This window comes from Hippopotamus amphibius, chromosome X (genome assembly GCF_030028045.1).
Source record: "Hippopotamus amphibius kiboko isolate mHipAmp2 chromosome X, mHipAmp2.hap2, whole genome shotgun sequence".
In the NCBI taxonomy this organism is placed as follows: Eukaryota; Metazoa; Chordata; class Mammalia; order Artiodactyla; family Hippopotamidae; genus Hippopotamus; species Hippopotamus amphibius.
This window is the reverse complement of record NC_080203.1, coordinates 89,838,396-89,863,410: the sequence shown is the minus strand read 5'-3', so window position 1 is coordinate 89,863,410 and position 25,015 is coordinate 89,838,396. Positions and strand designations below refer to the sequence as shown.

Here is a 25,015-nt window from a genome sequence, read left to right as displayed (position 1 = left end):
ACAAATTCATAGAGACAGAAAGTAGAATAGTGGTTACCAGGGGCTGGGAAGAGTGGGGAGTTTCAGTTTGGGATGATGAAAAAGTTCTGGAGATGGATGGTAGTGAGGGTGAACGTACTTAATGACACTGAATTGTACATTTAAAATGGTTAAAATGGTAAATTTTATGCTATGTACATTTTGTCACAATAAAAATTTATTTTAAAAAAGAGTTAATGAACTCATATAGTATTTGTCTTTCTCTGACTTATCTCACTTAGCACAATGCCTTCAAGGTCTTTCCATGTTGTCACAAATGGCAGGATTTCCTTCTTTCTCATGGCTGAATAATATTCCATTGTATACACATATACATCACATCTACTTTACCCATTCTTCTGTTGACAGACATTTTGACAGACACTTAGGTTGTTGCCATATCTTGGCTACTGTGAATGCTGCAACGAACATGGGTATGCAGATATCCTTCTAAATTATAAATACTGTATGATATCATTTATATGTGGAATCTAAAAATCTCAACTTGTAAAGAAAGAGAGTAGAATAGTAGTTACCAGGGGCTAAAGGGTAGGGGAATGTTATTTCAGGGTAGAAACTTAACAACTAGTAGAGAAATAAGTTCTAGAGATCTAATATATAGCATAGTGATTATAGTCAACAGTACTATATGGTAAACTTCAAAGTTGCTAATACACTACATCTTTGCTGTCCTCAACACAAAAAAGAAATGATACATATGTGACATACATGATAAAGGTGTTAACTAATGATACTATAGTAATCATACTGCAATATATGAATGTTTCAAACCAACAGTTGTACACCTTAAATTTACAGTGTATCTCAATTTTTTTTAAAGCCTGAAAAAAAAAGAGTTAAGGAACTCAAAGAACAAAAGCAAGGAATAGCAAACTTAGAAGAGAGCTGGAAACAAAGTGTTTATGGTTTTCTATCTAATCTAAAATGACTAATAAATCCTAAATGTCCCTGTAATTAGCTAGGCATCATCCTCTCATGATAGATCAGCAGATCTGCTCTGAAGAATAATGAATAAATTTTGATGCCTTCTGATTAAATTAGCAGAACACAAGTCTTTCATGTACCAAACTAAATTACTCCACTTTATCCTTTGATCCTATAGATCAAAAGCAGCCAGCATTAAGAGTAAACAACTTTACAAAATTACAACTGCTGTCCCAGACATAATGCTGGAGGTGAAGTCCACTAAAAAGGTATGGCCAAGATCTTCAAAGGTCTACTTCTCACTCAGTGAGAGGAAAGTAGACCTGTCAAACTAGCACCAAAATCCAGAGGAAAGTTTTCAGCTACTATAGTAATCCTCCTTTAAACACAGACAGATTCTCACACACACACACACACACACACACACACCACAACTGTATTAATGATAACCACTTTGATAAGGTAATTTTCACACATCGCCAATGAGTAGAGTTCGTACTCAAAAATGGAATGATGACCCACAAAAGGCAAACTAGAGAGCAGTGATAGCTAATGCAGTTGACATAGTCAGAAACCAGGAAAATTATAGTCTACAAAAATGATCCCTAAATCTACTGTCTCTAGTAGTAAGGTCACCAAAAAAAGTATCAAATATCAAATTTTCAGTGTTATAAATATTAACTTATATGGCTGATAAATATAATAGAAGTCAAATATAAATTTACCAAATAGATTTCAACTACTCCACACTTCTTTAAAAAGAAATACTGTCCTTTTATGAATGCTAACTAAACACTTCATCTATTATAATATATGAAATGCTAAAAATGTACACAAAACCTCCCCTGAGACAAGGCACAATACCAACATAACTAACATGCATATGTATTTATTCAAGATAAGAAGCATTTAGTTTCCAAAAGGTAAACTATGGACTTATTAGCTATGTCTCTTCATGCAAACACCAACAGTGAACTACAGAACCAGGTCAGAGGCTGTATGAAGCTGTTTCTGCAAACGTGAAAGAAGAAATAAATCATCAACATCGTTATAAAAGCTGTATTATAAAATAACTTAAGCTAGTGGGAAGCTGCTGCATAACACAGGGAGATCAACTCAATGATTGGTGATGATTTAGAGGGGTGGGATAGGGAAGGTGGGAAGCAGTTGAGGGAGGGAGGGGATATGGGGATATATGTATAAATACAGCTGATTCACTTTGTTGTACAGCAAAAACTGACACAACAGTGTAAAGCAATTATACTCCAATAAAGAGCTAAAAAAATAACTTGTTCAAGTAAAGATGAATGCTATGAAGGCTCCAAAATGGTTCTTAAATATCAATGAATATTCTGGAAGTATGAGGTTACTCAATATTTTATAACTAACATTTTATTGAATACTCAAACACGTACCACATGCTTTATAAGCATTATCTCTAATTCTCAATGTTTTATTTCTCAAGCTGAATTCCCATTATGTTATTCTTTTTTCTTTTTTCGGATATCAGAAATATTTATTATATTTTTCTTTTTAAAAAAAGTGAGGGGCTTCCTAGGTGGCGCAGTGGTTGAGAATCCACCTGCCAATGCAGGGGACATGGGTTCGATCCCTGCTCCAGGAAGATCCCACATGCCGTGAAGCAACTAAGCCCATGTGCCACAACTACTGAGCCTGCAGTTCAGAGCCCGTGAGCAACAACTATTGAGCCCATGTGCTGCAACTACTGAAGCCCATGCACCTAGAGCCCATGCTCTGCAACAAGAGAAGCCATGGCAATGAGGAGCCCGTGCACAACAACGAAGAGTAGCCCCCACTCACCACAACTAAAAAGAAAGCCCGCGCACAGCAAAAAAGACCCAACACAGCCAATAAGATTAATTAATTAATTAATTAATTTTTTAAAAAGTGAGGGACTTCCCTGGTGGCACAGTGGTTAAGAATCTGCCTGCCAACACAGGGGACACAGGTTCGATCCCTGGTCTGGGAAGCTCCCATATGCCGTGGAGCAGCTAAGCCCATGTGCCACAACTACTGAGCCTGCACCCTAGAGCCCGTGAGCCACAACTACTGAGACTGCGTGCTATAACTACTGAAGCTCACGTGCCTAGAGCCCGTGCTCCACAACAAGACTAGCCACCACACTAAGAAGCCCGTGCACTGCAATGAAGAGTAGCCCCAGCTCACCACAACTAGAGAAAGCCCACATGCAGCAACTAAGAGCCAACATAGCCAAAAATATTAAAATAAAATAAAATGAAATAAAATAAAATAAAAATATTTTTTTAAAGTGAAAAAGTAAAGCTCCAAAATGCTAAACTGCTTATCTTGCCCAAGGTACCTAACGGGCACAGGCAAACTGGAACTTAGGTCTACTGTATTATGAATCCCAAGCACTTCCTAGTTCAAATCTCTGCCTCTCAGAAACAACATTCACAGTAATGACAGATACCTCATTCACAAACCACTTTCCATGGAGAGATATATGTAGCGCCCCAGAACTAAAACTAAATGAAATAAAAACACATTAGGGTAATGATAATTTGTAAAAGTTAACATCAAAGTATTAATCAAGAAACCAACATATAATAATCACAGTTTAGCCATATGAGCATGTTAACACTTTTAGACAGCAATGGTATGTATTAATACCTAAGGAAAAGTGCTCATCGATGGTGGTCAAGATAATATACGGAAAGAGGGATGAACCACAGACATAACCAGGTTCACTTGTCTTCCAGTATTGTCGAATAGAGAGGATGTCCTCATCCAGTTAGGACCTGAGCATCCAGTTCATTCGGTCAGTCTACTGTCTTACCAGGACACACAGGAACATCTAGTTCCTTTGTTCTGACTCTATACTTACTAAGCCAGCTTCTGATTATAATTTAGCTCCCCATGTAGCTAACCTACAACCAATTAGAGCATATGATTTAACAACTACATCTGGTAAAATTAATTCATTAATTCATTCTAAATTAATAAATTTCTATCCTAGATCTACACATTTGAGTAAGCACAAGTCAGTCTCACCAATGTGTCCAACCACCTCACCTCTGGTTCAATAACCATGGTAACCCAACCATGAAACTGTTCCTCAGAGCTCCCAAGCCACAGTTTCCTTAAATGACACCATTAACTAGTACCCCTTGAGCTTCAGCATTTTGTTTAATGTTAAGAACCTTATTTTACAAGGATGATGATTTCTCAGACTAAAGTCTCTGACGCTGGTCCTGATGTCCAAAATTAAGTTCTAACTCATTTGCGGGGGGGGAGGGGGGATCTTATTTTTAAAAAATGTCCATTTAAAAACTCACTTGATGTAAAATGGTTAAAAACATGAAAGAGTGATCTGCTCAAATAAGTAATGAGGAGGAAATTCTTAAACCATCTATTTAAGTGTTTTATATATATAAATGATGGAATATAAATCCCTGCTCTACCCCTTTGGGCAAGTTACTTAATGTATCTAAACCTTACTTCTACCACCTGAAAACTAATCATCCCTACCTCATAAAACTATTGCAAGATTAAATAAAATATTCAAATTAAGTACTTGCATAAGTGCTCAATTAATATTAATTTTGATAAATGCAAAAGTGTATGATACCATTATTAATAAGATATACTAAAGTTCCTCAACCACAAATTTCCTGATTGTTGGGTTTTCAGAAACTTAACAGTCATACTTAGGAAGAGACCACATAAAACTAAGAGCCCAATTAATCAACGTAGAAGGAGATGATTCAAGATGGCAGAGTAGAAGGACGTGCACTCACTCCCTCTTGCAAGAGTGCCAGAATCACAATTAACTGCTGAACAATCATTAACAGGAAGGCACTGGAACTCACCAAAAAAGACACTCCACAACCAGAGACAAAGGAGAAGCCACAATGAGATGGTAGGAGGGGAGCAATGGCGATAAAATCAAATCCTATAACCGTTGGGTGGGCGACTCACAAACTGGACAACAGTTCTACCACAAAAGTCCACCCACTGGAGTGAGGGTTCTGAGCCCCAAGTGAGACTTCCCAACCTGGGGGTCTGGCAACAGGAGGAGAAATCCCCAGAGAATCAGACTTTGAAGGCCAGCGGGATTTGACTGCAGAACTTCCACAGGACTGAGGGCAACAGAGACTCTACTCTTGGAGGGCACACAAAAAGTAGTGGGTGCACCAGGACCCGGGGGAAAGAGCAATAACCCCATAGGAGACTGAACCAGACCTACCTGCTGGTGTTGGAGGGTCACCTGCAGAGGTGAGGGGGTGGCTGTGGCTCACTGCGGAGACGGGGACACTGGCGGTGGGGATTCTGAGAACTGCTCATTGGCATTCCGGAGTCCACCATTAGCCCCAGCAAAGAGCCTGCAAGCTCCAGTGCGAGGTGGCCTCAGGCCAAACTACCAACAGGGTGGGAACGCAGCCCCCACCCATTGTTAGACAAGTGGATTAAAGTTTTACTGGGCTCTGCCCACTAAAGCAACACCCAGCCCTACACACCACCAGTCCCTCCCACCAGGAAGTGTGCACAAGCCTCTTAGATAGCCTCATCCACCAGAAGGCAAACAGCAGTATCAAGAACTATACTTCTGCAGCCTGTGGAACAAAAACCACAGCAACAGAAAGACAGAGAAAATGAAAAGGCAGAGGACTTTGTATCAGATGAAGGAACAAGATAAAACCCCAGAGAAACAACTAAATGAAGTGAAGACAGGCAGCCTTCCAGAAAAAAAAATTCAGAATAATGATAGTGAAGATGATCCAGGACTTTGAAAAAAGACTGATGCAAAGATCGAAAAGATGCATGAAAAGTTTAACAGAGACCTAGAAGAATTAAAGGACAAACAAACAGACATAAGCAATACAATAACTGAAATGAAAAATACACTAGAAGGAACAAATAGCAGAATAACTGAGACAGAAGAATGGATAAGTGACCTGAAAGATAGAATGGTGGATATAAGTACCACAGACCAGAATAAAGAAAAAAAATGAAAAGAATTGAGGACAGTCTCAGAGACCTCTGGGACAACATTAAACGCACCAACATTCACATTACAGGGGTCCCAGAGGAGAATAGAGAGACAAAGGACCCGAGAAAATATTTGAGTGGACTATAGTCAAAAACTTCCCTAACATGGTCAAGGAAATAGCCATTCAATTTCAAGAAGTGCAGAGAGCCCCAGGCAGGATAAACCCAAGGAGAAACATGCCAAGACACATAGTAGTCAAACTGATAACAAAGACAAAGAAAAATGATTAAAAGCAAAAAGTGAAAAACAACAAATAATATACAAGGGAACTCCCATAAGGTTAACAGCTGATTTCTCAGCAGAAACTCTGCAAGCCAGAAGTGACTGGCAAGATATATTTAAAGTGATGAAAGGGAGTTATTTGTAGTGAGGTGGATGTAGTGAGAGTCTGTCATATGAGTGAAGTAAGTCAGAAAGAGAAAAACAAATCCCATATGCTAACACATATATATGGAATCTTAAAAAATGGTATTGATGAACTCAGTGAGAGAGAAAAGAATAAAGATGCAGATGTAGAGAACAGACTTGAGGACATGGGGGTGGGGGGAGAAGCTGGAACAAAGTGAAAGAGTAGTACTGACATTTATATACTACCAAATGTAAAACAGACAGCTAGTGGGAAGCAACTGCCTAAAACAGGGAGACCAACTCAGTGATTACTGATGACCTAGAGGGGTGGGATAGGGAGGGTAGGAGGGAGGCTCAAAAGGGAGGGGATATGGGGATATATGTATAAATACAGCTTATTTGCTTTCTTGTACTGCAGAAACTGGCACAACAGTGTAAAGCTATTATACTCCAATAAAGATAAAAAAAATAAAGACATGAAAGGGGAGAACCTACAACCAAGAGCACTCTACCCAGCAAGGATCTCATTCAGATTTGACAGAGAAATAAAAGGCTTTACAGACAAGCAAAAGCTAAGGGAGTTCAGCACAAACAAACCAGCCCTACAACAAATGCTAAAAGAACTTCTCTAAGAGGGAAGCACAAGGGAAGAAAAGGACCTACAAAAACAAAAACAAAACAATTAAGAAAATGGTAATAGGAACATACATATCATTAATTACCTTGAATGTAAATGGACTAAATTCTCCAACCAAAAGACACTGACTGGCTGAATGGATACAAAAACATGACCCACATATATGCTGTCTACAAGAGACCCACTTCAGACCTAGGGACACATACAGACTGAAAGTGAGGGGATGAATAAAGATATTCCATGCAAATGGAAATCAAAAGAAAACTGGAGTAGTAATACTCATATCAGATAAATAGACTTTAAAATAAAAAAATATTGCAAGAGACAAGAGAGGACACTACATAATGGTCAAGGGATCAAGCCAAGAAGAGGATATAACAATTATAAATACATATGCATCCAATATAGGAGCACCTCAATACATAAGGCAAATGCTAACAACTATAAAAGAGGAAATTAACAGTAACACAATAATAGTGGGGGACTTTAACAACACACTTACACCAATGGACAGATCATTCACACAGAAAATTAATAAGGAAACAAAAGCTTCAAATGACACAAAAGACCAGCTAGATTTAATTGATATTTATAGGACATTGCATCCAAAAACAGCAGATTATACTTACTTCTCAAGTGCACACGGAACATTCTCCAGGATAGATCATGTTTGGGGTCACAAATCAAGCCTTGGTAAATTTAAGAAAATTAAATAGAAATCGTATCAAGCATCTTTTCCAACCACAATGCTATGAGATTAGAAGAGAATTACAGGAAAAAAAAACTGTAAACACAAACACATGGAGGGTAAACAATACGCTACTAAATAACCAAGAGATCACTGAAGAAATCAAAGAGGAAATCAAAAAATACCTAGAGACAAATGACAATGAAAACACAATGATATAAAACTTATGGGATGCAGCAAAGGCAGTTCTAAGAGGGAAGTTTATAGCAATACAATCCTACCTCAAGACACAAGAAAAATCCCAAATAAACAATCTAACCCTACACCTAAGGAGACTATGGAAAGAAGAACAAACAAAACCCAAAGTTAGTAGAAGGAAAGAAATCATAAAGATCAGAGCAGAAATAAATGAAATAGAAATAAAGAAAACAATAGCAAAGGTCAATAAAACTAAAAGCTGCTTCTTTGAGAAGATAAAATTGATAAACCTCTAGCAAGGCTCATCAAGAAAAAGAGGGAGAGGACTCAAATCAATAAAATTAGAAATGAAACAGGAGAAGCTACAACAGACACCGCAGAAATAACAAGCACCATAAGAGACTACTACAAGCAACTATATGCCAATAAAATGGACAACCTGGATGAAATGGATAGATTCTTAGAAAGGTATAACTTTCCAAGACTGAATCAGGAAGACATAGAACATATGAACAGACCAATCACAAGTAATGAAATTGAAACTGTGATTAAAAGTCTCCCAACAAACAAAAGTCCAGGATCAGATGGCTTCACAGGTGAATTTTCTCAAACATTTAGAGAAGAGCTAACACCTATCCTTCTCAAGCTCTTCCAAAAAATCGCAGAGGAAGGAACACTCCCAAACTCACTCTGTGAGGCCACCATCACCCTGATACCAAAGCCAGACAAAGATACTACAAAAATGAAAATTACAGACCAACATCACTGATGAATTTAGATGCAAGAATCCTCAACAAAATACTACCCAACAGAATCCAACAACACTTTAAAAGGATCACACACCATGATCAAGTGGAGTTTATCCCAGGGATGCAAGGATTCCTCAATAAATGCAAATCAATCAATGTGATACACCATATTAACAAATTGAAAAATAAAAACCATGTGATCATCTGAATAGACGCAGAAAAATCTTTTGACAAAATTCAAAACCCATTTATGATAAAAACTCTCTAGAAGGTGGGCATAGAGGGAACCTACCTCAACATAATAAAGGCCATATATGACAACCCCACAGCAAATGTCATTCTCAATGGGGAAAAACAGAAAGCATTCCCTCTAAGATCAGGAACAAGACAAGGATGTCCACTCTCGCCACTACTATTCAACATAGTTTTGGAAGTCCTTGCCACAGCAATCAGAGAAGAAATAGAAATCAAAGGAATGCAAATTGCAAAAGCAGAAGTAAAACTGTCACTGTTCGCAGATGACATGATACTACACACAGAAAATCCTCAAGATGCCACCAGAAAACTACTTGAGCTAATCAATGAATTCGGTAAAGTTGCAGGGTACAAAATTAACACACAGAAATCTCTTGCATTCCTATACATTAACAACGAAAGATCAGAAAGAGAAATTAAGGAAACAATCCATTCACCATTGCAACAAAAGGAATAAAATACCTAGGAATAAACCTAACCAAGGAGGTAAAAGAACTGTACTCAGAAAAGTATAAGACACTGATGAAAGAAATCAAAGATGACACAAACAGATGGAGAGATACACCATGTCCTTGGATTGGAAGAATCAACATTGTGAAAATGACTATACTACCCAAAGTAATCTACAAATTCAATGCAATCCCTATCAAATTACCAATGGCATTTTTCACAAAACTAGAACAAACAAATCCTAAAATTTGTATTGAGACACAAAAGAACCCGAATAGCCAAAGCAATCTTGAGGGAAAAAAATGGAGCTGGAGGAAATCAGACTTCCTGACTTCAGACTGTACTACAAAGCTGCAGTAAGCAAGACAACATGGTACTGGCACAAAAACAGAAATATAGATCAATGGAACAGGACAGAAAGCCCAGAGATAAACTATGGTCAACTAATCTATGACAAAGGAGCCAAGGATGTACAATGGAGAAAAGGCAGCCTCTTCAATAAGTGGTGCTGGGAAAACTGGACAGCTACATGTAAAAGAATGAAATTACAACACTCCTTAACACCAGACACAAAAATAAACTCAAAATAGATTAAAGACCTAAATGTAAGGCCAGACACTATAAAACTCCTAGAGGAAAACATAGGAAGAACACTCTTCGACATAAATCACAGCAAGATCTTTTTTGACCCACCTCCTAGAGTAACAGAAATAAAAACAAAAATAAATAAGTGGGATCTAATGAAACTTAAAAGCTTTTGCACAGCAAAAGAAAGTATAAGCAAGACGAAAAGACAACCCTCAGAATGGGAGAAAATATTTGCAAACAAATCAACAGACAAAGGATTAATCTCCAAAATATATAAACTGTTCATCCAGCTCAATATCAAAAAAAAAAAAACAAAAAACAAGCAATGCAATCAAAACATGGGCAGAAGACCTAAATAGGCATTTCTCCAAAGAAGACATACACATGGCCAAGAGGCACATGAAAAGCTGCTCCACATCACTAATTCTTAGAGAAATGCAAATCAAAACTACAATGAGGTATCACCTCACACTGGTTAGAATGAGCATCATCAGAAAATCTACAAACAATAAATGCAGGGTGTGGAGAAAAGGGAACCCTCTTGCGCTGTTGGTGGGAATGTAAATTGATACAGCCACTGTGGAGAACAGTATGGAGGTTCCTTGAAATACTAAAAAGAGAATTACGATATGACCCAACAATCCCACTACTGGGCATATACCCAGAGAAAACCATAATTCAAAATGACACATGCACCCCAATGTTCATTGCAGCACTATTTACAATAGCCAGGACATGGTAGCAACCTAAATGTCCATCAACAGATGAACAGATAAAGAAGATGTGGTACCTATATAGAATGCAATATTACTCAGCAGTAAAAAGGAACGCTATTGGGATATTTGCAGAGACATGGATGGACCTAGAGACTGCCAGAGTGAAGTAAGGCAGAAAGAGAAAAACAAATATTGTATATTAATGTTATTGTTTATTGTATATTAATGCATATATGCAGAATCTAGAAAAATGGTACAGAACAACTGGTTTGTAAGGCAGAAATAGAGACACAGATGTAGAGAACAAACATATGGACACCAAGGTGGGGAAAGCAGGGAGGGGGTGGGATGAACTGGGAGAATGGGATTGCCATTACTAATAAGAAAAAAATATCAAATTGTACACTTTAAATATATGCAGTTTAGCCGGGCGCGGTGGCGCGCGCCTGTAGTCCCAGGTACTCGGGAGGCTGAGGCAGGAAGATCGCTTGAGCCCAGGAGTTCTGGGCTGCAGTGCGCTATGCCGATCGGGTGTCCGCACTAAGTTCGGCATCAATATGGTGACCCCCCGGGAGCGGGGGACCGCCAGGTTGCCTAAGGAGGGGTGAACCGGCCCAGGTCGGAGACGGAGCAGGTCAAAACTCCCGTGCTGATCAGTAGTGGGATCGCGCCTGTGAATAGTCACTGCACTCCAGCCTGGGCAACATAGCGAGACCCCGTCTCAAAAAAAAAAAAAAAAGAAAGAAAGAAAAGAAAAGAAAAAAAAGACATATATGCAGTTTATTGTACGTGAAGTATATCTCAATAAAAGTTCTTTAATAAATAAATAAATGTAGAAGGAATGTGGGAAATTGAAAAATCACCATTAGAACACTAGAGTAAAACTTATTACAGGCAAAATACACCAATGGATGCCAAAATAAACAGAGAAAGTCTGAGAAGAAACAGATATTTGCGTAGTCTCAAAGTATCTACTCCCAAGATATTTATTAATCTACAAATGGAAAATATTAATTTACAATAGAGAATACCTATCAGACACCACCCTAACAAAATGATGAAGGTTATCATAACCAGTAATCCATATCAACATCATGTACCTGCTATTTTGCTAAGAACACTCTACAAACTAACTGAGCAGTACTCATTAAAAGTTCAAGATCATGAAAAAAAAAGAAAAAAAAAGTTCAAAGTCATGAAAAATAAGGAAAGATTGAAGAACTGTCTCAGATTGGGAGAGACTACAGGGACATAATAACTACATGCAATGTGGGATCCTGAACTGGATACCACTGAAAAAAAAACACAGGTAGAAAAACTGGTGAAATTCAAACAAGTTCTGTATTTTAGTTAATAGTATTGTACTAATATTAATTTCTTATGTTTTGATAAATGTTCTCTGGTTAAAATGTTAGCATAAGGGGAAAGTGAGTAAAGGACATACAGGAACTTCTATACTATTCAACATCTTTGCAACTATTGTTATAGCAAATTATCTCAAAATGAAAAAGAAAACTAAGTAGTAAACGAGTAGTATCCCTGTTGCTTGCTGTTTCCAACCCTACGATTTCTTTCAAACAAATCTATATTTAATAGCCCTTTCATCTTTTTACTAATTCCAATCTCCAGTCTTCTTCTTACTGGCTATACTCCCTCTACTATAAGCTTTATGAAAATGGACCCTGTGTCTGCCCCTTCTCCCTATTATGTCCCTAGCACTTAGCACAGCTCTGGTACATTGTAGGTACTGAATATTTGTTGAATGAATGAACAAATGAATGAATGACAGCTGTGTGTACTGTATTATTTCATATTGCTGCTACAACAAATTACCACAAATTTAGAGATCAAAAGTCCAAATGAGCCTCTCTCAACTAAAATCAAGGTGTTGACAAGGCTGTGTTCTTTCTGTACACTCTAGGGAACAATCTGTTTCCTTGCCTTTCCCAGCTTTTAGAGGTTGCCCACATTCCTATCACTCCAACCTGAGCTTCCATTGTCAGATCTCCTTCTGACTAATGGCCATCTTTCCTCTCAAAAGGACCCCTGTGATTACACTGGGCCCACCCAGATAATCCAGGATAATCCACCCATCACAAAATCTTTAACCCCACCTACAAAATCCATTTCACAATGTTACTGTTACATATATATAGGTTCCAAGGGTGCAATTATTCAGCCAGCTAGATGTATCAATTTGTTATCTATCAAGCAGATAGCTCAAAACTAACTCACTGAACTGAGAAAATTAATGAACTAACTGGGAAAATTAATGATATTTCCCAGACCAAGTCTGTCTCCTGCCACTCCCACCCATTGTCATTTTATGAAAACATCTGTCTTTGGTTTATACTTAATAAAGTTACGTGACTGGCTTTTAAACAAAGAAACTAGAACATACATATTTAAGCAAGTTTTATCCCTCCTCCTTTCAATGCAATCATTCTTTGCCTATGAGGGCAGGGTCTGATGAAGACAGTGGGAAATTAAAACTGAATAACACCATTTAGGGTGTTATTATATGTAAATGAAGCATTTTCTTGTGTAGCTCCAACAGAATCTGGAAACACTTCCAAAAGGGTCATAACAAAAATATTTTAAGAGCAAAAATATCCCAGAGTGACTACTTTGGACAACAATATTTATTCAGAAACAGAAATTCTAGCATATATTTTTTAACTACTTTTTCCTTTATTAGAAATTCAGCTATTTTCACATTATTATCTAATTCTAATTTCATAAGTAAATGTAGGGCTGCCTAAAAATATACTTCTCCCCAAAGTGTTTTTATTTGATAAATTAAAATAAAACAGAAACAACTTTCTCCACAATTTTGATAGATACTTTAGGCATGTAAATACAGATCTTTAAACTGTTACTTCTACTGCATTGCTTGGAATATATTCAAAGTGTATTAGAATGCTCACAACACATTAACCTGCTACAGTCAACTATGTCTTTTTCTTAATCTTTCTTTTCAGTGCCGTTTTTGGTTCAGTTCAGAGACTTCAGCTGACTTGTTAGAGGTCTAGTTGTTAGATGCTACTTAAATAAGGTCTGTTTAATTACCGTGAAAATCACACAATCACAGAATTGACCCCACAGTGAAGCTTATTACAAACACACTCAAATACATTTTAGAAACAAATAAAAAATTTTACATATCTATGATGTTCCTTCAATTGGAAAATAGCCCCATTATATGAAAACTCAGTCCCATCAAGAAAACAAATGACAAGCATAGTAGCAGAAGTAAAGCAAAAACTGGTTTTGTTTCTATGTGTAAAAGAAAAGTGTTGTTGATTTTCAAGTTCTTAGTGGAGAAGAAAACTATTACAAATTCTTTTGATTGACTCCTTCTAAAAGTTAGTAAACAGGCCTTTCAGTAACATCTGACCAGGTCTTTCAACATCATGAACTAAAAGTCTTCTAAATAAAAAGCATGACTGACAGCCCTCACTCACAGTAAATTTACCAATTTACCAAATAATTACCAAGTAATTTACAAGTTCTTTACAAAGAACAACAGGTCAAAGTCTTTCCACTAATGCATTAAAGAAATCCAATTATGAAAACCATAAAATATGACAAACTGTTGAAATGCAGATGTTTATGGCCAAATCCTAAATCTGACCCACATCATCAAAGGGTGTTTGTTTTAAAACATTCTCAAAGTCAAATATCAGCAATAAAATCTGTCTCTCCTGGTTCTTTGCACTGCCCTAAAGGCCATGTATTCTAAATATATGCATATGAGGCTTTTAAGAATTGTTACACAAGGCTCAAATATCTACAATAGGGGGAAATGCCATCAAGAGAAAAAGGTATAAAAACCTTCTCATGAGCTGTGCATTTCATATCAAACATGCAAAAATAAAATTTTAAAAAAAGAAAAGAACTGCCAAATTTCAGGGGAGAAAATTAAGAGGTGGTGTGTATGCAATAAAATATAGTTTATATATTTTAATGATGTTAATAAATAGAAAATACATATCAAATTGATAACAAGACAAAAGTATAGACACACCAATTTTATATATTATACACACACATATATAAACAGGTTGGGAAAGAATCTAGATTAATTTAAACATTTAAACTGCTCACTGGGATGTTTTTCAAAAAAATTGCTTAATTATATAATAAAGGACGAAGTGAGAGAGTTGCATTGACATATACACACTACCAAATGTAAAATAGATAGCCAGTGGGAAGCTGCTGCATACACAGGGAGATCAACTCAATGATGTGTGATAACTTAGAGGGGTGGGATAGGGAGAGTGGGAAGGAGTCGCAGGAGGGAGGGGATATGGGGATATACGTATAAATACAGCTGATTCACTTTGTTGTACAGCAGAAACTGGCACAATAGTGTAAAGCAATTATACTCCAATAAAGAGCTTTAAAAAAATAATAATAAAGCATAAGACTTTAAGGAAAAAATATGAGAAATTGTATATTACAAACTGCATAGTACTCACAGGAAAGTAATTAAAAGATGATGCCCTTATCCTTCTGGTATTCTAAATAAGTTAGTTTTTCCTAATTCCAAATATGCAGAAAATGACATGATATCCAAAAATTGTATCAACTAAGTCCACTAATTCTGATATTCCTTTCAGAATAGAAAATTGCAATTGTTGTTCTTTGTGTAAATTACAATGTACTTTATCTTTATAAATTAAAATTTACATTTGCTCCACATGAGAGATCCTCAAATCTGGCTATATATTCAATTACCTGGAGAACTTTGAAAAGTAAGTTCCTGGGGGGAATTTCCTGGCAGTCCAGTGGTTAGGACTTGCACTTCCACTGCAGGGGCCCTGGGTTCGATCCCTGATTGGGGAACTAAGATCCCACAAGCCGCATGGTGCAGCCAAAAAATAATAATACTAAAATAAAACTTCATAAAAATATAAATAAGACAATGGAATATTAGTTGTAAAATGGAATGAAATTGAGATGTTTGTAGAGACATGGATGGACCTAGAGACTGTCATAGAGAATGAAGTAAGTCAGAAAGAGAAAAACAAATATATATTAATGCATATATGTGGAATCTAGAAAAATGGTACAGATCAACCAGTTTGCAAGGCAGAAGTAGAGACACAGATGTAGAGAACAAACATATGGACACCAAGTGGGGAAAGTTGGGGGGGTTGGGGTGGGATGAATTGGGAGATTGGGATTGCCATATATACATTACTAATAAGAAAAAAAATCAAATTGTATACTTTAAAAATATGCAGTTTATTGTATGTCAATTATATCTCAATAAAAGTTCTGAAAGAAAGAAAGAAAGAAAGAAAGAAAGAAAGAAAGAAAGAGGAAAGAAAGAAAGAAAGAAAGAAAGAAAGAAAGAAAGAAAGAAAGAGAAAGAAAGAAAGAAAAAGAAAGAAAGAAAGAAAAAGAAAAAGAAAAAGAAAAAAGGAAAGAAAGAAATTAATTTTGGGAGCAGAAAAAATAAATAAATAAAGTAAGTAAGTAAGTAAGCGAGTAAGTAAGTTAGTTCCTGGGCCCCACCTCCTAGAGATTCCAATTTAGAAATTCTGGAGTGGATGCCAGGAATCAGTACATACGATATAATATAAAACTTATGTTGGTGTATTAAGGGAATTCCTCCTCTGATTCAGCTAACTCTTGGAATTGGTCCCTTATTTCAGTGCTTTTCAAGCTCTACTGTGCATACAAATCACCTGCAGATGTTATTAAGAGGTAGATTCTGATTCTACAGGTCTGGGATGAAGCCTAGGAACCTGTAGCTCCAAGTCCCCAGATGATATCCATGCTGCTGGTCCAGAGACTATACTTAGAGTAGTAAGACCTTATGGGATCTTTCAATCTTTCCACAGGTGAATAATAGAAGGTATTCCCTTAGGCAGTTCCTACCACTAAAATATTTTCAAATTTTGCCTAAACATTCTTTAGTATAGCCAAAGTACACAATTTGCAAAATATTTGACATATCTTCACTATGTGTCCAAGTGAATGGAAACTATCTCCCCCCATTTACAAATAGAATATCACTAAAAGATGAGTGTTACGGCAGTCAAAAGATACAAACTTCCATTTGTAAGATAAATAAGTACTAGAGATGTAATGTACAACATGATAAAGATAATTAACACTACTGTTATCTAAGAAAATTAAGGGAGTATATCCTAAGAGTTCTCATCACAAGGAAAAAATATTTTTTTCTATTTAATTTTGTATCTGAGACGATATCCACTAAACTTATTGTGATAATCATTTCATGATGTATGTAAGTCAAATCATTATGCTGTACACCTTAAACTTACACAGTATTATATGTCAATTATATCTCAATAAAACTGGAAGAAAAAAGCAAATGACAATAACAACAAAAGACCAGACAGTAAATATTTTACATTTTGTGGCCCTCCATTCTCAAAAAAGATGTGTTACTGAAATCACAATGCAGAGATTAAATTAAAATTTATATAACTTTCAACATATATATGCAAGGATACTGATCACAACCATGGTTATAACAGTGAAATATTGGAGAAAAATCTACAATAGAGAACTGATTAAATACCTTATAACGGCATCTATTAAAAATAATGATATAAATGTACAGTTACCAGTAATGAAAAGATGTTCATGATAAGTTAAAAAAAAAGTTTTGTTCAAACCTTACAGTACGATTCCATGGGGGCACATATAGTCATATATATATTTATGCAAAAGAAAGAGTCCATAAAGATATATACTAAAATCTTTAAAGCATCCTCAAAGTAGCATAATTTTAGGCGATCTTAATGTTTGTTTACTTGCAGTATCTAATATTCCTACTGTGACACAGAACTTACCATAAAATTCTTAAAGTGTAAAAAGGAGGTGAGAAGAAAATCAAGCAAACCCCGTACAGCACATGCACACACCTTTCAAGAACTACTAGAATTGCTTGACTGCTAGGTAACTTGCATTCCAAAGAGTCTTCAAGGAACTTCCTACGCTCAAAGCACTTCCAAAGCTTGTTAAAATTGCAGTCTTGCATCCTACCCCAGACTTACAGAATCTGAGTCTCTGACAATACACTTCTGAATCTGCATACAAAGCAAACATTGACTTTTAAACAGAGTAAAGTTTGGAAACAGAAAGCTTCCTAGAAATGCAAGGACCAAGACTAAATTTCAACCTATCTAAATGGCAACCTGTAACAAATTCAGAATAGGTGAAATCATGGTACATACATACACATCCACAGAGACCACTGGAATCTGAACAACAAAACCTGTACTTAGTGATTGGCTTTATTTGATCTTAATTTCAAACATCTCTTGTGAACACTGACCTTTTCCCATGAGCTAACTGAGGTCACAAAGGTTTTCCTTATGTTACATCTGTCAAACTATTCCTATTATAACCTTTTCTATGATGTTCTGCCTCCGTTTAGTCCTTCATTAGTTAAAAGTACCATAAAAACATTTATTATGGAACCAAATATCTAGGTAATTCAACTATTCTCCTGATGCTTTCACCTCTCCCTCCTAAACAACATTCCAGGTGACTAATCTTAGTAGATTCTGGTGATTATTTCTTCCAAAGATCCTCTCTAAGTTAAACTCAGAGGCATAGGGAGGAGTTTATATTACTAGAACCCCTCAAAGAAGCAAGAAAAGCATTTCCTGTTCTAAAAACAGCACATGAATCCCCAAATTTGTTGAAAGAAAAAGAGAAATGGGAAATTATTATACTGAATATATCCCTAACATATGACACTCTCAAAAAATCTCATGGACTTCCTAGGTAATGCAGTGGTTAAGAATCCTCCTGCCAATGCAGGGGACATGGGTTCGATCTCTGCCCCAGGAAGATACCACATGCCACAGAGCAACTAAGTCTGTGCGCCACAACCATTGAGCCTGTGCTCTAGAGCCTGTGAGCCACAACTATTGAGCCCGTGTGCCGCAGCTACTGAAGCCCGCACGCCTAGAGCCCGTGCTCCACAACAAGAGAAGCCACCGCAATGAGAAGCCCATGCACCACAATGAAGAGTAGCCCCCACTCACCTCTACAACTAGAGAAAGCCCCTGTGCAGCAACAAAGACCCAATGCAGCCAGTAAATTAATTAATTAATTAAAAAAAATCATAAGGCATACATTCACTAAAAGTTTTCAAAATGAGACATTAAGAGTTTCAGGAATTTCCTACGGTTTATAAATTAGGAGCATTTCCCCAAATAAAGCCTGAATAGACTTTTTCCTTTTAAAACAGAGGGGAAAATAACAGGAAAAAAAAAAGTTTGACATGAGCTCCTAAGAGGATCTAAGAAAGGAGCATAATTTCAGGGATGTGGGGACAAGTCCTTCATTTTATTTTAATCCATGATACATTTTAATCCTGATGGATCACTTAAAATTTATTAAAATCAAGATTATATACCCACCTGCAGCTCACACCAAGCAACCTCAACCCATGTTTCAGTGTCCAGTCCTTTATATACTGTTTTAAATGCTCCTCTTCCCAGCTCTATATCAAATTTCAGGAACCTGCCACTAGGAGAAGTAGCTACAGCTTTCATTTCTGCTTCTTCTTCCATTTCCTTTTCATTTTTCTCCTTGAAACAATCTTTTGAGGATTCTGACATTCCCTTTGAACACTGCTCGTATTTAACTTCTTGTCCGCCTCTTTGCACATTTGTAGGAAGCTTTTCTACTCTTGGAATATTTGTTGTAGTCTTTATTCTCTCATCTTTGGAGGAAGCTTCAGAAACTTTGTCATCTTCTGTCATCTCAACACTCTTTCGAAAGAATCTCTTCCTTTCTATAGTTTCTCCAGAAGCACAGAAGGTACTGTTTTTCTCCTTTAGTCTAGCTTCCACTGTCAAAGTTGCTGCAACCTGAGGAACTCTGTTTTCCAATGAAACTCCATCAGGTTTCTCAGAATCTTCTGTGCTAGCTGGCTCCCCTGAATCAGTAGCCATTGTAATTAAGTTGGCACTAAAATTTTTCCTGTTCCACTTTTCAGTCCAGTTGCATCTCAGGTATCAGAATTATCAGAATGGAATTCCTTTTATGTGGTCATATATCTCCATAGCAACCTGAAGGGGAAAAATGGATATGTTAAAATCACCCCACAAGGAAATCATTAAGGAGAAAAGTCACCTGACTGTTTAATCCCTTTTTTCTTAATAAGAAGTTTGTTCTTTTTCTGTCCAATCTTAGCAACCAGCAGACTCCAGGGACTGTGTCTTATCTTGTTTACCACTTCAGTCCTCAGTGCCTAACAGACTTCTTGACATATAGCTCAATAAGTCTTCATACTGCATGAACATTGGTTAGAAATCTAGTTCTAGGACTTCCCTGGTGGCGCAGTGGTTAAGAATCTGCCTGCCAATGCAGGGGGCACGGGTCCGAGCCCTGGTCCGGGAAGATCCCACATGCCACAGAGCAACTGAGCCCGTGAGCCACAACTACTGAGCCCATGCACCCCAACTACTGATGCCCATGCGCCTAGAGCATACAACAACAGAAGCCACTGGCACTGAGAATCCTGCACACCGCAATGAAGAGTAGCCCCCACTCGCCGCAACTAGAGAAAGCCCACACGCAGCAATGAAGACCCAACACAGCCAAAAATAAATAAATAAATAAAATAATAAATCTTTAAAAGAAAAAAGAAATCTAGTTCTCAGCCCCTTCTTTCAATCCATCATATTTATTTTTTTTCCAAGGGGCTTAAAATTCTTTTAATCAACTTTCTGAGGTATAATTTTTGCACAGTAAATTACATGTGTTTAAAATGTACAATTTGATAAATTTTCACACAGATGTACACCTCTGAAACCATCTCCAAAATCAAGACAATGAACATATGCTACTCCACCAAGAGTTCTTCCTCCTGCCCCTTTGTAATTCCTCTCTACTCGCCCTGGTTCTGTGGCAACTATTGCTTTGTTTTCTGTCACTATAGGTTAGTTTGCATTTCCTGAAATTTTATACAAATGGAATTATACAAAATGTATTTTTTTACACCTGGCTTATTTCAACAGCATAATTATTTTGAGACCCATTCTTGTGGTTGCCTGTATCAATAGTTCATTTTCTATTACTGAATAGTAAGTAGTTCATTATCTGGATATACCATCATTTGTTTATTTATTCACATCTTGATGACATTAGGGTTGAATTCAGTTATGGAATACTATGAATAAGGTTGCTATGAAGATCTGCGTACAAGTCTTTACATGGACATATACTCTCATTTATCTTGAGAAAGTACCTAAGAGTGGAATGGCTGTATTAGAAAATGTATGCTTAACCTTTAAAGAAACTGCCATCTGTTTTTCTAAATGGTTGTATCATTTTGCATTCCCAGGAACAGTACAGAAGAATTCCAGTTCCTCCATATCTTCATCAATACTTGATATGGGCAGTTTTCTTAATTCTTTTTTTTTTTTTTAGTTTTTTTTTAAATTTTTATTGGAGTATACTTGCTTTACAATATACCACCCAGCATTCCCACTACTGGGCATATACCCAGAGAAAACCATAATTCAAAAAGACACATGCACCCCAATGTTCATTGCAGCACTATTTACATTGCAGCCAGGACATGGAAGCAACCTAAATGTCCATCGTCAAAGGAATGGATAAAGAAGATGTGGTACATATATATAATGGAATATTACTCAGCCATAAAAAGGAACGAAATTGGGTTATTTATAGAGAGATGTGGATAGACCTAGAGACTGTCATACAGAGTGAAGTAAGTCAGAAAGAGAAAAACAAATATCAAATATTAACACATATATGTGGAATCTGAAAAAATTGGTACAGACGATCTTATTTACAAAGCAGAAATAGAGACACAGACGTAGAGAACAAACGTATGGATACCAAGGGGGAGGGGGGTGGGATGAATTGGGAGATTGGGATTGACATATACACACTATTGATACTATGTATAAAATAGATTACTAATGAGAACCTACTGTATAGCACAGGGAACTCTACTCAATGCTCTGTGGTGACCTAAATGGGAAGGAAATCCAAAAAAGAGGGGATATATGCATACATATAGCTGATTCACTTTGCCGTAAAGGAGAAACTAACACAATCCATCATATTTAAAGCAAGTATTCAAACCCTGAGTCTGCTTAGCTACAAGGTAACACATACAATAAGTAAAATAAGCACATAATTTCTCAGTAGGTAGTTTTTGTCTAAAATTCTGGAACTAATCCAATAGGTTTTTTTTTTATTGTGGTAAAATTTAACCATTTTTAAGTGTACAAGTCAGTGGCATTATGCACATTGACAATGCTGTGCAATCATCATCACTACCCATTTCCAGAATTTTTTCAACCTCCCAAACTGAAATCTATTAAACCAGCTGTCCACAATCTTTTTGGCACCAGGGACCAGTTTCATGGAAGACAATTCTTCCACAGAATGGGGCTGGTGGATTGGTTCAGGCAGTAATGCAAGCGATGGGGAGCGATGGGGAACAGCAGATGAAGCTCCCCTCGCTCGCCAGTTGCTCACCTCCTGCTGTGCGGCCCGGTTCCTAACAGGCCATGGACCGGTACCAGTCTGCAGCCCGGGGGTTGGGGACCCCTGTATTAAACAATAACTTCCCATCACCCCAAGCCCTGGTATTCTCTAGACTGTGGGCCCTTGTGAATTTGTTTATTCTAGGTACTTCATATAAGTGGAATCATACAATATTTGTCCTTTTGTATCTGGCTTATATCACTTGGCATAATGCTCTCAAGGTTCACTGATGTTATAGCATGTACTGGAATTTCATTCCTTTTTAAGGCTGAGTAATAGCCCATTGTATGTATATACCACATTTAGTTTATCCATTCATCTAGAAAATGGACTGAATTGTTCTCACCTTTTAGCCATTATGAATAATGCTGCTATGAACAGTAGTATTGAATAATCCAAATACTTGTTTACTGAGCTTCTGTTCAGATTTTAACAGAAACTACTATCAAATATTAACACATTATATTGAATACTATTTTTAAAATGGCAAGAAAGACTTAAAAATATGCATCCCCTTGAACCAACAATTTCACTACAAGAACTTTTCATAGAAAATAGTCAAGAATCTGTGCAAAGTTTTAACTAAAAGACAGTCATTATAGCACTTATAATTTGGAAAAACTGTAACTAAACAAAAGCATAATAGTGTTTAATTAAATACCTCAAAATGAGATAGGATACAGCACTCTAAAAACATTGTAGTTTTTAGTGAGATAAAAAGACATTTCCCATATATTATATGGTTAAATGAAAAATGAAATATATACAATAAACTTCCATTACACACACACACGTGCACGCATGATATTAACTTTGAATGGTGGAATTATGGACTGTTTTTTCTTTCTGCTTTTCTGTATTTTCTAAAATTTTCTACAAAGAACATGTGGAAATATGTGGAACATATAAGGGGAAAAGGTTTTTCAAATGAATGGTCAAACAAATAAGAAAATTCTTTCCTTCTTACCACAAACATGCATCACAAAGTTAAGCACGTATATCTGTTATTATATTATGTGCCTTAGAAGGCACAATTTGTCACATCAAACCAAAAACATACAGAAATAACAAATTTGAAAAACTGAAAAGAAACAACCCTAAACTAAAACAAACAAAATGGGGGAAATACCCCAAATTGTTCTACACATTCAGCACAATTCCTATCAAAATCCCAGCTGGTTGCTTTGCAGAAATTAACAAGCTTATCCTAAAATTCATAATAGAACTTCAAGGAACCCAGAATAGCCAAGCCAAAACAATCTTGAAAAAGAACAAAGTTGGAGGACTCACCCTTCCCAATTTTAAACCTACTAAAAAGCTACAGTATTAAGACAGTGTGGTACTGGCATAAGGATAGATGTATAGATAAATAGAGTAAAAATAGAGTCCACAAATAAACCCACATATTTGTGGTCAATTGACTTCCAACAAAGGTGCCAAGACAATTCAATGGGGGAAGAACTATCTCTTCAATAAATGGTGCTAGGACAACTAGATATTCACATGTACAAGAATGAAGTTGGACTCTCTAAGTAAGGCTTCCTGGAAAAGATGCCTGAACTGAGTCTCAAAGAAAGAAAATTAGCTCATTCAAGCAGAAGGAAGATGGAAAGCAAAAGTCATGAAACAGCAGAATAACTGTATAAACAGTTTCTTAGCAATACTAGAAGCAGGCAGATGAGGACAGAGGCAGATAGTCATCAAGGAGTTCTATGACATACAATGTAAAACAAGAAGATCAGTTAGAGAGCTACTATAATAATCTAGGGAAGAGATGCTGAGGTTTGAATGAAAATAGTATCAAGAGGCAAAATACATTAATAAAGTACTAAATGCAAGATTTACTGTCTGAATGAATATGATTGTGAGGGAACAGGAAGAGTCTATGATAACTCCCAGAAATTTGCCTATCAGATGACACAACTAGGACAGAGGTAAGAATTAAACTAATGGCTCATGAAGTGCTACGTAAGGTTACACTGCCAAATCAATATACTTTGAAAGTCAGTAAGACTAGTATTGCCTGCAAGTGGGAAAAGCTAGTATTGTATGCAAGTGGGAAAAGCTAACTAACAATGCCTCACCCAGGTAGAGATTTTTTTCTTTAACTTATTTTGACATAATTTTGGGCTTGGAAAAAACCTGTAAGAATATACAAAGAATCTAGTATACCTTTCACTCACATCCCCAGATGTTAACATATTAGATTGGACATTCTTTTTTTTTTTTTTTTTGCTGAAAAGGATTTTATTCCAGTAAGTATGAAGCAGAATATGAAACCAGCTTATCAATTGAGATATCACCCATAGAGTTAATGAGGTTAATTGCCGCAGCTGGCTTCATTTTCTTTTTTTATTTATTTATTTATTTATTTTTTACTTTTTTTTGGGGGGGGTACACCAGGTTCAATCCTCTGTTTTTATACACATATCCCCGTATTCCCTCCCTTCCTTGACTCCCCGCACCTCGAGTCCCCCCCACCCTCCCCGCCCCAGTCCTCTAAGGCATCTTCCATCCTCGAGTTGGACTCCCTTTGTTATACAACAACCTCCCACTGACTATTTTACAGTTGGTAGTATATATATGTCTGTGCTACTCTCTCACTTCATCTCAGTTTCCCCTTCACCCCCCGCCCCCACCCATACCTCAAGTTCTCCAGTCCATTCTCTGTATCTGCATCCTTGTTCTTGTCACTGAGTTCATCAGTACCATTTTTAGATTCCGTATATGTGGGTTAGCATACAATATTTGTCTTTCTCTTTCTGACTTACTTCACTCTGTATGACAGACTCTAGGTCTATCCACCTCATTACATATAGCTCCATCTCATCCCTTTTTATAGCTGAGTAATATTCCATTGCATATATA

General features: G+C 36.7%; 1 protein-coding gene and 1 non-coding gene across 2 annotated transcripts in view; one reads left to right on the top strand and one right to left on the bottom strand.

Annotated features, from left to right (window-relative positions):
* The window catches only part of WNK3 (WNK lysine deficient protein kinase 3), a 182,932-nt gene that overhangs the window by 123,483 nt on the left and 34,434 nt on the right, over positions 1 to 25,015 (bottom strand). The window contains exon 2 of the mRNA XM_057718521.1: positions 19,039 to 19,692. Within this exon, the coding sequence (XP_057574504.1) occupies positions 19,039 to 19,575 (537 nt within the window). The 5' untranslated portion in view covers positions 19,576 to 19,692. The remainder of the gene's footprint in view (positions 1 to 19,038; positions 19,693 to 25,015) is intronic.
* LOC130842764 (small nucleolar RNA SNORD52) lies at positions 4,156 to 4,223 on the top strand. The gene has a single exon (XR_009050558.1). It is a non-coding gene; the product is annotated as a small nucleolar RNA SNORD52 (small nucleolar RNA).